The sequence below is a fragment of the Trematomus bernacchii genome, unplaced genomic scaffold (genome assembly GCF_902827165.1).
Source record: "Trematomus bernacchii unplaced genomic scaffold, fTreBer1.1, whole genome shotgun sequence".
Classification (NCBI taxonomy): domain Eukaryota; kingdom Metazoa; phylum Chordata; class Actinopteri; order Perciformes; family Nototheniidae; genus Trematomus; species Trematomus bernacchii.
Window position 1 is genome coordinate 1 of NW_022987373.1, and position 16,380 is coordinate 16,380.

General features: G+C 46.0%; 1 protein-coding gene across 1 annotated transcript in view; it reads left to right on the plus strand.

Moving 5' to 3' along the window:
• Positions 1–425: 425 nt before the first annotated feature.
• Positions 426–16,380, plus strand: part of gpatch1 (G patch domain containing 1) — a gene marked incomplete at its 3' end in the record, with an annotated part of 33,603 nt that continues 17,648 nt past the window's right edge. Inside the window, 8 exon segments of the mRNA XM_034133291.1 lie at positions 426–531; positions 8,684–8,818; positions 8,986–9,071; positions 9,182–9,342; positions 11,286–11,383; positions 12,548–12,588; positions 13,320–13,559; positions 14,791–14,941. Coding sequence (XP_033989182.1) covers positions 468–531; positions 8,684–8,818; positions 8,986–9,071; positions 9,182–9,342; positions 11,286–11,383; positions 12,548–12,588; positions 13,320–13,559; positions 14,791–14,941 — 976 coding nt within the window.

The following is a 16,380-nucleotide window of genomic DNA, read 5'->3' on the forward strand; positions in this document are numbered from 1 at the left end:
CTGTGAGCTTTGGACCGACATGCGATGTCCAGCAGATCCTCAGAGACACTTTAAAACACTGTCTTCAGTCCAAAGTGAGACGCTGAGGCCAGACCCCTCCCCCGTCACACAGACCATCACTTCACTCTCTATTCCTATATATAAACTGCAGATAACACTTTTGACATGTGGAAATCCCAATGAACACGACAATCTGATAATCCAATCAGTGATGAGTATGGAGGAAGGAAGCTAGCAAATCATATTAAAATAATAAATGACAGATATTTACAGATGAATACTCCAGAGCCGAGATCATTATTATTATTGTTGTTATTATTATTATTTGTTTCATTCATGTATTAATAAACAGTATATATGAACGTGGTAGTTCCAGTGTTAGTTCACCAGGTGTCGCTTTTCCTCCTCCTGACTTCGCGTTTCCTGTGAACTTTGTCCCCCCGCGGCCCCGGTAGTGATAGTAAAACATGGCGTCTGACGGTGAGGAGGACTTCGTGAGTTACGGGGTTCCTCTGGAGCCTCTGGAAGAAGGTAAAGAAGCTCTGAGTGTCTTTATTTAACCTTTATTAAACCTTTCTTTAACCTTTTAACATCATGACCGTGTTTATATCTGGAGAGAAATGACACAGCGCGTGTTTAACGGCCACTTCAGAGGATGCTAAGCTAACGAGCTAACAACAAGCTATTAGCCTCCACACTCAAATCTGAGTTTGAAATGAAATACATTTAAATATGAGTGTTTGTGTGATTAAATATCTTGTTTGTGTGTCTCTTGAGCCGGCTACCTGTGCCTGTTCTCTGGCAGTAACACATATAAGTACACATATGAACTCAGAAGTGGAGTTCATGAATCACAAACACTCAGGATCTTTAAGAACAGATAAGATAGGATGGTGTTTATCCTGAAGGTCTCTGTTGTGCCCGAGCTACACAGCAGCATGGGGACCCACTGTGCACTCACAGAGATACCCACTGTGCACTAACAGAGATACACACTGTGCACTAACAGAGATACACACTGTGCACTAACAGAGATACACACTGTGCACTAACAGAGATACCCACTGTGCACTAACAGAGATACACACTGTGCACTAACAGAGATACACACTGTGCACTAACAGAGATACACACTGTGCACTAACAGAGATACACACTGTGCACTCACAGAGATACACACTGTGCACTAACAGAGATACACACTGTGCACTAACAGAGATACACACTGTGCACTCACAGAGATACACACTGTGCACTCACAGAGATACACACTGCACTCACAGAGCTAAGTAAAGTGCTTCAATCTGGTGCACTTTGAGCACACAATCACTAGAGACCTGATCTAGAGACCTGATCTAGAGACCTGATCTAGGGTCCTGATCTAGGGACCTGATCTAGAGACCTGATCTAGAGACCTGATCTAGGGACCTGATCTAGGGACCTGATCTAGAGACCTGATCTAGAGACCTGATCTAGAGACCTGATCTAGGGACCTGATCTAGAGACCTGATCTAGGGACCTGATCTAGGGACCTGATCTAGAGACCTGATCTAGAGACCTGATCTAGAGACCTGATCTAGGGACCTGATCTAGAGACCTGATCTAGAGACCTGATCTAGGGACCTGATCTAGAGACCTGATCTAGGGACCTGATCTAGGGACCTGATCTAGAGACCTGATCTAGGGACCTGATCTAGGGACCTGATCTAGAGACCTGATCTAGGGACCTGATCTAGGGACCTGATCTAGGGACCTGATCTAGAGACCTGATCTAGAGACCTGATCTAGAGACCTGATCTAGGGACCTGATCTAGGGACCTGATCTAGGGACCTGATCTAGGGTCCTGATCTAGGGACCTGATCTAGAGACCTGATCTAGGGACCTGATCTAGGGACCTGATCTAGAGACCTGATCTAGGGACCTGATCTAGGGACCTGATCTAGAGACCTGATCTAGAGACCTGATCTAGGGTCCTGATCTAGAGACCTGATCTAGGGACCTGATCTATGGACCTGATCTAGAGACCTGATCTAGGGACCTGATCTAGAGACCTGATCTAGAGACCTGATCTAGGGACCTGATCTAGAGACCTGATCTAGGGACCTGATCTAGGGACCTGATCTAGGGACCTGATCTAGAGACCTGATCTAGAGACCTGATCTAGAGACCTGATCTAGAGACCTGATCTAGGGACCTGATCTAGAGACCTGATCTAGGGACCTGATCTAGAGACCTGATCTAGAGACCTGATCTAGGGACCTGATCTAGAGACCTGATCTAGGGACCTGATCTAGGGACCTGATCTAGGGACCTGATCTAGAGACCTGATCTAGAGACCTGATCTAGAGACCTGATCTAGGGACCTGATCTAGGGACCTGATCTATGGACCTGATCTAGAGACCTGATCTAGGGACCTGATCTAGAGACCTGATCTAGAGACCTGATCTAGGGACCTGATATAGGGACCTGATCTAGAGACCTGATCTAGAGACCTGATCTAGAGACCTGATCTAGGGGGTACAACTCTAAAACACCCATATGAAAAAGATCGGTTTACATTTTAATAATCAATAAGTATATGAACATAACCAATAACCCATAGCCAATAACAAATACATGTAACGTATTTTATTTTTGTTGTTCATTCATATCTTATTTTATCTGGTTAACATTTATTTATTTATGCATATGTTTGTATCTCTCCAACTGTAAACGATATGTCTGGTTTTCTGTCCTATAGTATACACTGGAATGATTTCAAACCTGTTTTTATTCATCCTAATAATTATAAAGGAGTGCCTTGGAAATATGTGTTTACATAATTTGTGGTCAAAACGTTTGAGACCCACTGAGATAACTGAGACTAAAGTGAACTATCTGAACCCTCAGAGAGTCCTTTACCTCACGGAGATAACTGAGACTAAAGTGAACTATCTGAACCCTCAGAGAGTCCTTTACCTCACTGAGATAACTGAGACTAAAGTGAACTATCTGAACCCTCAGAGAGTCCTTTACCTCACTGAGATAACTGAGACTAAAGTGAACTATCTGAACCCTCAGAGAGTCCTTTACCTCACTGAGATAACTGAGACTAAAAGTGAACTATCTGAACCCTCAGAGAGTCCCTTTACCTCACTGAGATAACTGAGACTAAGTGAACTATCTGAACCCTCAGAGAGTCCTTTACCTCACTGAGATAACTGAGACTAAAGTGAACTATCTGAACCCTCAGAGAGTCCTTTACCTTACTGAGATAACTGAGACTAAAGTGAACTATCTGAACCCTCAAGAGTCTATTACCCTCACTGAGATACTGAGACTAAAGTGAACTATCTGAACCCTCAGAGAGTCATTTACCTCACTGAGATAACTGAGACTAAAGTGAACTATCTGAACCCTCAGAGAGTCCTTACCTCACTGAGATACACTGAGACTAAGTGAACTATCTAAACCCTCAGAGAGTCCTTTACCTCACTGAGATAACTGAGACTAAAGTGAACTATCTGAACCCTCAGAGAGTCCTTTACCTCACTGAGATAACTGAGACTAAAGTGAACTATCTGAACCCTCAGAGAGTCCTTTACCTCACTGAGATAACTGAGACTAAAGTGAACTATCTGAACCCTCAGAGAGTCCTTTACCTCACTGAGATAACTGAGACTAAAGTGAACTATCTGAACCCTCAGAGAGTCCTTTACCTCACTGAGATAACTGAGACTAAAGTGAACTATCTGAACCCTCAGAGAGTCCTTTACCTCACTGAGATAACTGAGACTAAAGTGAACTATCTGAACCCTCAGAGAGTCCTTTACCTCACTGAGATAACTGAGACTAAAGTGAACTATCTGAACCCTCAGAGAGTCCTTTACCTCACTGAGATAACTGAGACTAAAGTGAACTATCTGAACCCTCAGAGAGTCCTTTACCTCACTGAGATAACTGAGACTAAAGTGAACTATCTGAACCCTCAGAGAGTCCTTTACCTCACTGAGATAACTGAGACTAAAGTGAACTATCTGAACCCTCAGAGAGTCCTTTACCTCACTGAGATAACTGAGACTAAAGTGAACTATCTGAACCCTCAGAGAGTCCTTTACCTCACTGAGATAACTGAGACTAAAGTGAACTATCTGAACCCTCAGAGAGTCCTTTACCTCACTGAGATAAACTGAGACTAAAGTGAACTATCTGAACCCTCAGAGAGTCCTTTACCTCACTGAGATAACTGAGACTAAAGTGAACTATCTGAACCCTCAGAGAGTCCTTTACCTCACTGAGATAACTGAGACTAAAGTGAACTATCTGAACCCTCAGAGAGTCCTTTACCTCACTGAGATAACTGAGACTAAAGTGAACTATCTGAACCCTCAGAGAGTCCTTTACCTCACTGAGATAACTGAGACTAAAGTGAACTATCTGAACCCTCAGAGAGTCCTTTACCTCACTGAGATAACTGAGACTAAAGTGAACTATCTGAACCCTCAGAGAGTCCTTTACTCACTGAGATAACTGAGACTAAAGTGAACTATCTGAACCCTCAGAGAGTCCTTTACCTCACTGAGATAACTGAGACTAAAGTGAACTATCTGAACCCTCAGAGAGTCCTTTACCTCACTGAGATAACTGAGACTAAAGTGAACTATCTGAACCCTCAGAGAGTCCTTTACCTCACTGAGATAACTGAGACTAAAGTGAACTATCTGAACCCTCAGAGAGTCCTTTACCTCACTGAGATAACTGAGACTAAAGTGAACTATCTGAACCCTCAGAGAGTCCTTTACCTCACTGAGATAACTGAGACTAAAGTGAACTATCTGAACCCTCAGAGAGTCCTTTACCTCACTGAGATAACTGAGACTAAAGTGAACTATCTGAACCCTCAGAGAGTCCTTTACCTCACTGAGATAACTGAGAGTAAAGTGAACTATCTGAACCCTCAGAGAGTCCTTTACCTCACTGAGATAACTGAGACTAAAGTGAACTATCTGAACCCTCAGAGAGTCCTTTACCTCACTGAGATAACTGAGACTAAAGTGAACTATGTGAACCCTCAGAGAGTCCTTTACCTCACTGAGATAACTGAGAGTAAAGTGAACTATCTGAACCCTCAGAGAGTCCTTTACCTCACTGAGATAACTGAGACTAAAGTGAACTATCTAAACCCTCAGAGAGTCCTTTACCTTACTGAGATAACTGAGACTAAAGTGAACTATCTGAACCCTCAGAGAGTCCTTTACCTCACTGAGATAACTGAGACTAAAGTGAACTATCTAAACCCTCAGAGAGTCCTTTACCTCACTGAGATAACTGAGACTAAAGTGAACTATCTGAACCCTCAGAGAGTCCTTTACCTCACTGAGATAACTGAGACTAAAGTGAACTATCTGAACCCTCAGAGAGTCCTTTACCTCACTGAGATAACTGAGACTAAAGTGAACTATCTGAACCCTCAGAGAGTCCTTTACCTCACTGAGATAACTGAGACTAAAGTGAACTATCTGAACCCTCAGAGAGTCCTTTACCTCACTGAGATAACTGAGACTAAAGTGAACTATCTGAACCCTCAGAGAGTCCTTTACCTCACTGAGATAACTGAGACTAAAGTGAACTATCTGAACCCTCAGAGAGTCCTTTACCTCACTGAGATAACTGAGACTAAAGTGAACTATCTGAACCCTCAGAGAGTCCTTTACCTCACTGAGATAACTGAGACTAAAGTGAACTATCTGAACCCTCAGAGAGTCCTTTACCTCACTGAGATAACTGAGACTAAAGTGAACTATCTGAACCCTCAGAGAGTCCTTCACCTCACTGAGATAACTGAGACTAAAGTGAACTATCTAAACCCTCAGAGAGTCCTTTACCTCACTGAGATAACTGAGACTAAAGTGAACTATCTGAACCTCAGAGAGTCCTTTACCTCACTGAGATAACTGAGACTAAAGTGAACTATCTGAACCCTCAGAGAGTCCTTTACCTCACTGAGATAACTGAGACTAAAGTGAACTATCTGAACCCTCAGAGAGTCCTTTACCTCACTGAGATAACTGAGACTAAAGTGAACTATCTGAACCCTCAGAGAGTCCTTTACCTCACTGAGATAACTGAGACTAAAGTGAACTATCTGAACCCTCAGAGAGTCCTTTACCTCACTGAGATAACTGAGACTAAAGTGAACTATCTGAACCCTCAGAGAGTCCTTTACCTCACTGAGATAACTGAGACTAAAGTGAACTATCTGAACCCTCAGAGAGTCCTTTACCTCACTGAGATAACTGAGACTAAAGTGAACTATCTGAACCCTCAGAGAGTCCTTTACCTCACTGAGATAACTGAGACTAAAGTGAACTATCTGAAACCCTCAGAGAGTCCTTTACCTCACTGAGATAACTGAGACTAAAGTGAACTATCTGAACCCTCAGAGAGTCCTTTACCTCACTGAGATAACTGAGACTAAAGTGAACTATCTGAACCCTCAGAGAGTCCTTTACCTCACTGAGATAACTGAGACTAAAGTGAACTATCTGAACACTCAGAGAGTCCTTTACCTCACTGAGATAACTGAGACTAAAGTGAACTATCTGAACCCTCAGAGAGTCCTTTACCTCACTGAGATAACTGAGACTAAAGTGAACTATCTGAACCCTCAGAGAGTCCTTTACCTCACTGAGATAACTGAGACTAAAGTGAACTATGTGAACCCTCAGAGAGTCCTTTACCTCACTGAGATAACTGAGAGTAAAGTGAACTATCTGAACCCTCAGAGAGTCCTTTACCTCACTGAGATAACTGAGACTAAAGTGAACTATCTGAACCCTCAGAGAGTCCTTTACCTCACTGAGATAACTGAGACTAAAGTGAACTATGTGAACCCTCAGAGAGTCCTTTACCTCACTGAGATAACTGAGAGTAAAGTGAACTATCTGAACCCTCAGAGAGTCCTTTACCTCACTGAGATAACTGAGACTAAAGTGAACTATCTAAACCCTCAGAGAGTCCTTTACCTTACTGAGATAACTGAGACTAAAGTGAACTATCTGAACCCTCAGAGAGTCCTTTACCTCACTGAGATAACTGAGACTAAAGTGAACTATCTGAAACCCTCAGAGAGTCCTTACCTCACTGAGATAACTGAGACTAAAGTGAACTATCTGAAACCCTCAGAGAGTCCTTTACCTCACTGAGATAACTGAGACTAAAGTGAACTATCTGAACCCGCAGAGAGTCCTTTACCTCACTGAAGATAACTGAGACTAAAGTGAACTATCTGAACCCTCAGAGAGTCCTTTACCTCACTGAGATAACTGAGACTAAAGTGAACTATCTGAACCCTCAGAGAGTCCTTTACCTCACTGAGATAACTGAGACTAAAGTGAACTATCTGAACCCTCAGAGAGTCCTTTACCTCACTGAGATAACTGAGACTAAAGTGAACTATCTGAACCCTCAGAGAGTCCTTTACCTCACTGAGATAACTGAGACTAAAGTGAACCTATCTAAACCCTCAGAGAGTCCTTTCCCTCACTGAGATAACTGAGACTAAAGTGAACTATCTGAACCCTCAGAGAGTCCTTTACCTCACTGAGATAACTGAGACTAAAGTGAACTATCTGAGCCCTCAGAGAGTCCTTTACCTCACTGAGATAACTGAGACTAAAGTGAACTATCTGAACCCTCAGAGAGTCCTTTACCTCACTGAGATAACTGAGACTAAAGTGAACTATCTGAACCCTCAGAGAGTCCTTTACCTCACTGAGATAACTGAGACTAAAGTGAACTATCTGAACCTTCAGAGAGTCCTTTACCTCACTGATATAACTGAGACTAAAGTGAACTATCTGAACCCTCAGAGAGTCCTTTACCTCACTGAGATAACTGAGACTAAAGTGAACTATCTGAACCTTCAGAGAGTCCTTTACCTCACTGAGATAACTGAGACTAAAGTGAACTATCTGAACCCTCAGAGAGTCCTTTACCTCACTGAGATAACTGAGACTAAAGTGAACTATCTGAACCCTCAGAGAGTCCTTTACCTCACTGAGATAACTGAGACTAAAGTGAACTATCTAAACCCTCAGAGAGTCCTTTACCTCACTGAGATAACTGAGACTAAAGTGAACTATCTGAACCCTCAGAGAGTCCTTTACCTCACTGAGATAACTGAGACTAAAGTGAACTATCTAAACCCTCAGAGAGTCCTTTACCTCACTGAGATAACTGAGACTAAAGTGAACTATCTGAACCCTCAGAGAGTCCTTTACCTCACTGAGATAACTGAGACTAAAGTGAACTATCTGAACCCTCAGAGAGTCCTTTACCTCACTGAGATAACTGAGACTAAAGTGAACTATCTGAACCCTCAGAGAGTCCTTTACCTCACTGAGATAACTGAGACTAAAGTGAACTATTTGAACCCTCAGAGAGTCCTTTACCTCACTGAGATAACTGAGACTAAAGTGAACTATCTGAACCCTCAGAGAGTCCTTTACCTCCAAAATACACCTTTATTGAACACACAGTAACACAAATACTACAAATCCACATAACAAACAATCAAAAATGAAAAACGGACGCCACTTATTATTATTTTAATAAAAAAAAAAAATGTTGTGTATCAGAAGTATTCTTTCTGAGTGTATAAGAAGTGTTGAGAGTATAATGAAGTGTTGTGTGTGTTCCAGACGAGGCGAGGAAGAGGCCGGTTCCTCTTCACGACCAGATGGTGAAAGATGAGAAGGGAAGGTTTCAGAGGTTTCACGGGGCGTTCACTGGAGGCTTTTCTGCAGGATATTTCAACACCGTGGGCACTAAGGAAGGTCAGTGCCGCTCCATCAGGAGGATTCACACCTCCACATATCAGTGACACCTGGAGCCAAGAGTACCATCAATGCATTCCCTACAGTTACCAATAAACAACCTGAACTGTGTGTTGTTGACTTGTTGTCCTGATCCTGTTGTTGTTGTTGTTGTTGTTGTTTTTAAGGCTGGGCCCCGTCAACATTTGTGTCGTCGCGGCAACAGAAATCTGAGAAACAAAATGCCCGACCGGAAGATTTCATGGACGAGGAGGTAACGAGGAAAACAATCAGTGTTTAATTTACACCCAGATATAGGAAAGAAAGCAGAGTCAGTGACAGTGATGTTGTTGTTGTTGATGATGTTCTTGTTGTTGTTGTCAGGACTTCGGGGAGCACGGCATCGCCCCGAGTCAGATCAGAACGTCTCAGGAGTTCACGTCGAGCCGCACAGACAAAACCAGAGAAACAGCGAGAGCCGTGAACGCTCAAAACTCCGTTATTACAGGAGACACAAAACTGGAGGAACTCATCGCTCCAGCACGGTACCTGAACGCACCACGAGTCCCTGAACGCACCACCACACACTGAACCAGTCCCTGAACGTACCACCACACACTGAACCAGTCCCTGAATGCACCACCACACACTGAACCAGTCCCTGAATGCACCACCACACACTGAACCAGTCCCTGAACGCACCACCACACACTGAACCAGTCCCTGAACGCACCACCACACACTGAACCAGACACTGAACGCACCACCACACACTGAACCAGACACTGAACGCGACAGTGAACGCAACACCACACACTGAACCAGTCCCTGAACGCACCAACACACACTGAACGCACCGCGAGACACTGAACCAGACACTGAACCAGACACTGAACGCACCGCGAGACACTGAACCAGTCCCTGAACGCACCACCACACACTGAACCAGTCCCTGAACGCACCAATACACACTTAGCCAGTCCCTGAACGCACCAACACACACTGAACGCACCGCGAGACACTGAACCAGTCCCTGAACGCACCACCACACACTGAACCAGTCCCTGAACGCACCAACACACACTGAACCAGTCCCTGAACGCACCAACACACACTGAACCAGTCCCTGAACGCACCACCACACACTGAACCAGTCCCTGAACGCACCAACACACACTGAACCAGTCCCTGAACGCACCACCACACACTGAACCAGTCCCTGAACGCACCACCACACACTGAACCAGTCCCTGAACGCACCACCACACACTGAACCAGTCCCTGAACGCACCAACACACACTGAACCAGTCCCTGAACGCACCACCAGACACTGAACCAGTCCCTGAACGCACCACCAGACACTGAACCAGTCCCTGAACGCACCACCACACACTGAACCAGTCCCTGAACGCACCACCACACACTGAACCAGTCCCTGAACGCACCACCACACACTGAACCAGACACTGAACGCACCACCACACACTGAACCAGACACTGAACGCGACAGTGAACGCAACACCACACACTGAACCAGTCCCTGAACGCACCAACACACACTGAACGCACCGCGAGACACTGAACCAGACACTGAACCAGACACTGAACGCACCGCGAGACACTGAACCAGTCCCTGAACGCACCACCACACACTGAACCAGTCCCTGAACGCACCAATACACACTTAGCCAGTCCCTGAACGCACCAACACACACTGAACGCACCGCGAGACACTGAACCAGTCCCTGAACGCACCACCACACACTGAACCAGTCCCTGAACGCACCACCACACACTGAACCAGTCCCTGAACGCACCAACACACACTGAACCAGTCCCTGAACGCACCACCAGACACTGAACCAGTCCCTGAACGCACCACCAGACACTGAACCAGTCCCTGAACGCACCAACACACACTGAACCAGTCCCTGAACGCACCACCACACACTGAACCAGTCCCTGAACGCACCAACACACACTGAACCAGTCCCTGAACGCACCAACACACACTGAACCAGTCCCTGAACGCACCACCACACACTGAACCAGTCCCTGAACGCACCACCACACACTGAACCAGTCCCTGAACGCACCAACACACACTGAACCAGTCCCTGAACGCACCACCAGACACTGAACCAGTCCCTGAACGCACCACCACACACTGAACCAGTCCCTGAACGCACCAACACACACTGAACCAGTCCCTGAACGCACCACCAGACACTGAACCAGTCCCTGAACGCACCAACACACACTGAACCAGTCCCTGAACGCACCAACACACACTGAACCAGTCCCTGAACGCACCACCAGACACTGAACCAGTCCCTGAACGCACCACCAGACACTGAACCAGTCCCTGAGTAACTCTCCCTTCACCTTTATATAGTAATGTAAAGGTGAAGGGAGAGTTATTAAATACTAATAAATGAAAGCCTGAGGTCCAGCAGGAGTCTGAGGTGCGTTTGTTTCGTCCCTCAGGTCGTCCGTGGGGGTGGAGATTCTGCGCAGGATGGGCTGGAGGCAGGGGCAGGGCGTCGGGCCGCGAGTGAAGAGGAAACCCCGCAGGCAGCACCCGGGTGCGTTTGTTTCGCTCACACTCAGTCTCTCTCACCATGTAGCAGCTCCAGAGGAGAGGTGGAGACACTGACGTCCTCCAGCAGAGCAGCATGGATATATATAGGACATAGAACAGATGGAACAGATAGAACAGATAGAACAGATAGAACAGATAGAACAGATAGAACTAATACAACAGATAGAACAGATAGAACAGATAGAACAGATAGAACAGATAGAACTAATACAACAGATGGAACAGATGGAACAGATGGAATAGAACAGATAGAACAGATGGAACAGATAGAACAGATGGAACAGATGGAACAGATATAACAGATAGAACAGATAGAACAGATAGAACAGATGGAACAGATGGAACAGATGGAACAGATGGAACAGATAGAACAGATGGAACAGATGGAACAGATGGAACAGATGGAACAGATGGAACGGATGGAACGGATGGAACGGATGGAACGGATGGAACGGATGGAACGGATGGAACGGATAGAACGGATGGAACGGATGGAACGGATGGAACGGATGGAACAGATGGAACAGATGGAACAGATGGAACAGATGGAACAGATGGAACAGATGGAACAGATAGAACAGATGGAACAGATGGAACAGATGGAACTAATACAACAGATAGAACAGATAGAACAGATAGAACAGATGGAACAGATAGAACAGATGGAACAGATGGAACAGATGGAACAGATGGAACTGATGGAACAGATGGAACAGATGGAACAGATGGAACAGATGGAACAGATGGAACTGATGGAACTGATGGAACAGATGGAACTGATGGAACAGATGGAACAGATGGAACAGATGGAACTGATGGAACTGATGGAACAGATGGAACAGATGGAACTGATGGAACTGATGGAACTGATGGAACAGATGGAACTGATGGAACAGATGGAACTGATGGAACAGATGGAACAGATGGAACAGATGGAACAGATGGAACTGATGGAACAGATGGAACAGATGGAACAGATGGAACAGATCAAACCGTGCACGAGGAGAAGAGACTAAAGCTCTGATATAATGACCGACTGAGAGGAGGGTTCTAGGGAGGAGGAAATGTTCTCAAGAGGAAATTAAATCTCTACATTTGGGTTTCTATTTGTATTAATAGTGTGTTCTTCTTTGTGTGCTCCTCACAGACGGCTCTCTGCTGCCCCCTGCTGGATCAGAGGACTCTGAGGTGAGGCTCATATATAACTAAAATAATACATAGATATATTTTTTAAATATAAATAAGAGAAAGGCATTTTAATAACTACATAGGTCTCTGCTTCAGAAATACTGTGAACACGTGAGACTGAGCTTCAGGTTACAGTTCAGAGGATTCTCTGATTTATGCATTTGGATTAGTTCCTTTTACATATAAGTATAAAATAAAATAGTTTTCTCTTCATTATTTTACACTCCATTTATAGAACATGTGGGGATGCATTTAAGGACATGTTGGGACTCTTCCCTGGTGGAGGACGTTAAAACACAGATTATTTGATATATCATTAACTCTTGATGAGATGAGATCATGTGGGAAATGTTTGCGTGGCAGCAGCATAAAGAGACAAGGCATTGCACATTGGAGACATTTAAAAGACTATAAATAAACAATCCACAATGTAAACATCTCAAATAGAAATATAATAATCACTCATATAGCGCTTTTCTAGAAACTCAGAGACGCTTAAAAATAAAAATAGCATTGAAAAAGTAGAAAATCTCCGTATTCACACGGTGAGGAGAAATCAAAGCAAGACCAGCTCATAGTGTATGAGTGTAGGTCAATAGGGCCTATATTGAATATTGCCTTTTAATGAGAGAGATAGTGAATGGGGGAAATGGAGTGATTTATTGTGACATTTAAAAACTATATATATATATACACATTTACAGTAACATGTCCCCTCCGCTCTGCTGCAGGATGAGGATGAGTTCGCCCCGGAGGACGTGACCTTTGCCCCTAAAGACGTGACCCCGGTGGACTTCACACCACGGGGGGGCCTTCAGGGTCTGGGGTACCGGGGTCTGGACCCGGGCCGCGCTCTGATGGGCCGAGCGGCGCCGGAACACATCGATCTGTTCAGACCTCAATCTGAGGCGAGGAGCCGACTGTTCGGAGGACGAGAGAGAGGAGCGAAGAGAGGGGGCGTCGCTGGAACCGTGAGTTCATAGGAGTTATTACATGGCTTAGTTGAATACTCGATTCTGATTGGTCAGCTCAGAACACGTGACACGTTGTTAATCCAGTAGTACAGACCGCTGACTTATTGACCGTTGCTAAGGATGCTCACATCTGCAGCCGGACACAGCAGAGAAGTGAGACGAGAGGGACAAGGAAACAGCGGAGAAGTGAGACGAGAGGGACAAGGAAAGGGCGGAGAAGTGGGACGGGAGGGACAAGGAAAGGGCGGAGAAGTGAGACGAGAGGGACGAGGAAAGGGCGGAGAAGTGAGACGAGAGGGACGAGGAAAGGGCGGAGAAGTGAGACGAGAGGGACGAGGAAACGGCGGAGAAGTGAGACGAGAGGGACGAGGAAACGGCGGAGAAGTGAGACGAGAGGGACGAGGAAACGGCGGAGAAGTGAGACGGGAGGGACAAGGAAAGGGCGGAGAAGTGAGACGAGAGGGACGAGGAAAGGGCGGAGAAGTGAGACGAGAGGGACGAGGAAAGGGCGGAGAAGTGAGACGAGAGGGACGAGGAAACGGCGGAGAAGTGAGACGAGAGGGACGAGGAAAGGGCGGAGAAGTGAGACGAGAGGGACGAGGAAAGGGCGGAGAAGTGAGACGAGAGGGACGAGGAAAGGGCGGAGAAGTGAGGCGAGAGGGACGAGGAAAGGGCGGAGAAGTGAGACGAGAGGGACGAGGAAAGGGCGGAGAAGTGAGACGAGAGGGACGAGGGAAAGGGCGGAGAAGTGAGACGAGAGGGACGAGGAAAGGGCGGAGAAGTGAGACGAGAGGGACGAGGAAAGGGCGGAGAAGTGAGACGAGAGGGACGAGGAAACGGCGGAGAAGTGAGACGAGAGGGACGAGGAAAGGGCGGAGAAGTGAGACGAGAGGGACGAGGAAAGGGCGGAGAAGTGAGACGAGAGGGACGAGGAAACGGCGGAGAAGTGAGACGAGAGGGACGAGGAAAGGGCGGAGAAGTGAGACGAGAGGGACGAGGAAAGGGCGGAGAAGTGAGACGAGAGGGACGAGGAAAGGGCGGAGAAGTGAGACGAGAGGGACGAGGAAAGGGCGGAGAAGTGAGACGAGAGGGACGAGGAAACAGCGGAGAAGTAACGGGGCAGAAACCCTCAACAGGAGCTGCGGTCCTTTTTACGTAGCGGACATCAAACGGCAAAAACATATTGAGCATTTTAATGTTGTCTTCTGAAAGCTGCTTTGTCCTGTAGGCGTTTGGTATCGGTGCTCTGGAGGATGACGATGATGAAGAGGTTTATCATCGAGACTCCATGTCCCGGTACGATAAGGAGCTGGGGGGGGAGGAGCCTGGAGACGGACTGTACGGCTGGACGGCCCCGCAGCAGTACACCAAGAAGAGAGGTCAGTGGTAAGGGGGTTGTTGACCCTCCGCTTCGCGTCGGGCCGAACCACGCCCCCTAGCTGTGATATAATGAGCATATACCACGGCCTGAAGTGAGCTATTGCTTTTATAAAACGGTTACCAAGTGTGGCAATATGAAAGAAGAATACACACTCTAATTTAAATAGTTTTTATTATTAAATAATGATGTTCAAAATAAAATAGTCCCTCCGTTGCCTTCTGCACGAAACATAGTGCGAGGTGGTTGCTATGCAACAACACTAACAGCAGCTAGCGAACATATTACACAGAGAGCGTTGATCCATTATTTAGCTATTTATTTACATTCATGTGTATGTTGCCGTTTATTGTGCAGCCACTGAAAACCTGTCCAGCATCAGTAGCACGTCAGGGAAGGGCAACTTGGATGGTGCTGGGGGCCACATCATTTATGTACTGGCCACCTGGGGGCCGCAGATTCACTTGGATCACACACACACACACACACACACACACACACACACACACACACACACACACACACACACACACACACACACACACACACACACACACACACACACACACACACACACACACACACACACACACACACATTCCATGTATTGTATGTAGGGCTGTCAGTCGATTAAAATAGTTAATCGCGATTAATCGCACATTTTTTATCTGTTCTAAATGTACCTTAGAGGGATATTTTTCAAGTTTTTAATACTCTTATCAACATATGAGTGGACAAATATGCTTTATATGTTTGTTTATTATCATTTGAACAATGACAAATATTCTCATGAATATTAAACACAACAACCCGAACATTACAAAGTGTGTGTGTGTGTGTGTGTGTGTGTGTGTGTGTGTGTGTGTGTGTGTGTGTGTGTGTGTGTGTGTGTGTGTGTGTGTGTGTGTGTGTGTGTGTGTGTGTGTGTGTGTGTGTGTGTGTGTGTGTGTGTGTGTGTGTGTGTGTGTGTGTGTGTGTGTGTGTGTGTGTGTGTGTGTGTGTGTGTGTGTGTGTGTGTGTGTGTGTGTGTGTGTGTGTGTGTGTGTGTGTGTGTGTGTGTGTGTGTGGAGACACTGTGATGGATCGTTGGAGCTATGTGCAGCTCAAGGCATATATGCCTGTGTGTATGAGCTGTGTTGCGGCACTATCCGTGCTGAGTGTGCTGTCTGGCTACCTGCATAAAGTCAAGTGCTCGGCGCAGTTGTCGGCGAAATGTCGCTCCTCTGTTTTCATTGAAACAGCTCCTTATATCCGTTAGCTCAGCTAGCTAGCACCAGATGCTAACAACAACACGTAAGGTGTGCTTCGCTCGCGCCACACATACACACTCCCTCCCGGTCCTCCCGATGGCCAGTCCGGGCCTGCCGGTGAGCGTGGAAGTGTGGTCTGCCACAAGCGGGCAGTAGGAGCGGGGCTGTCAGCATCAGCTTGTAGATGGTA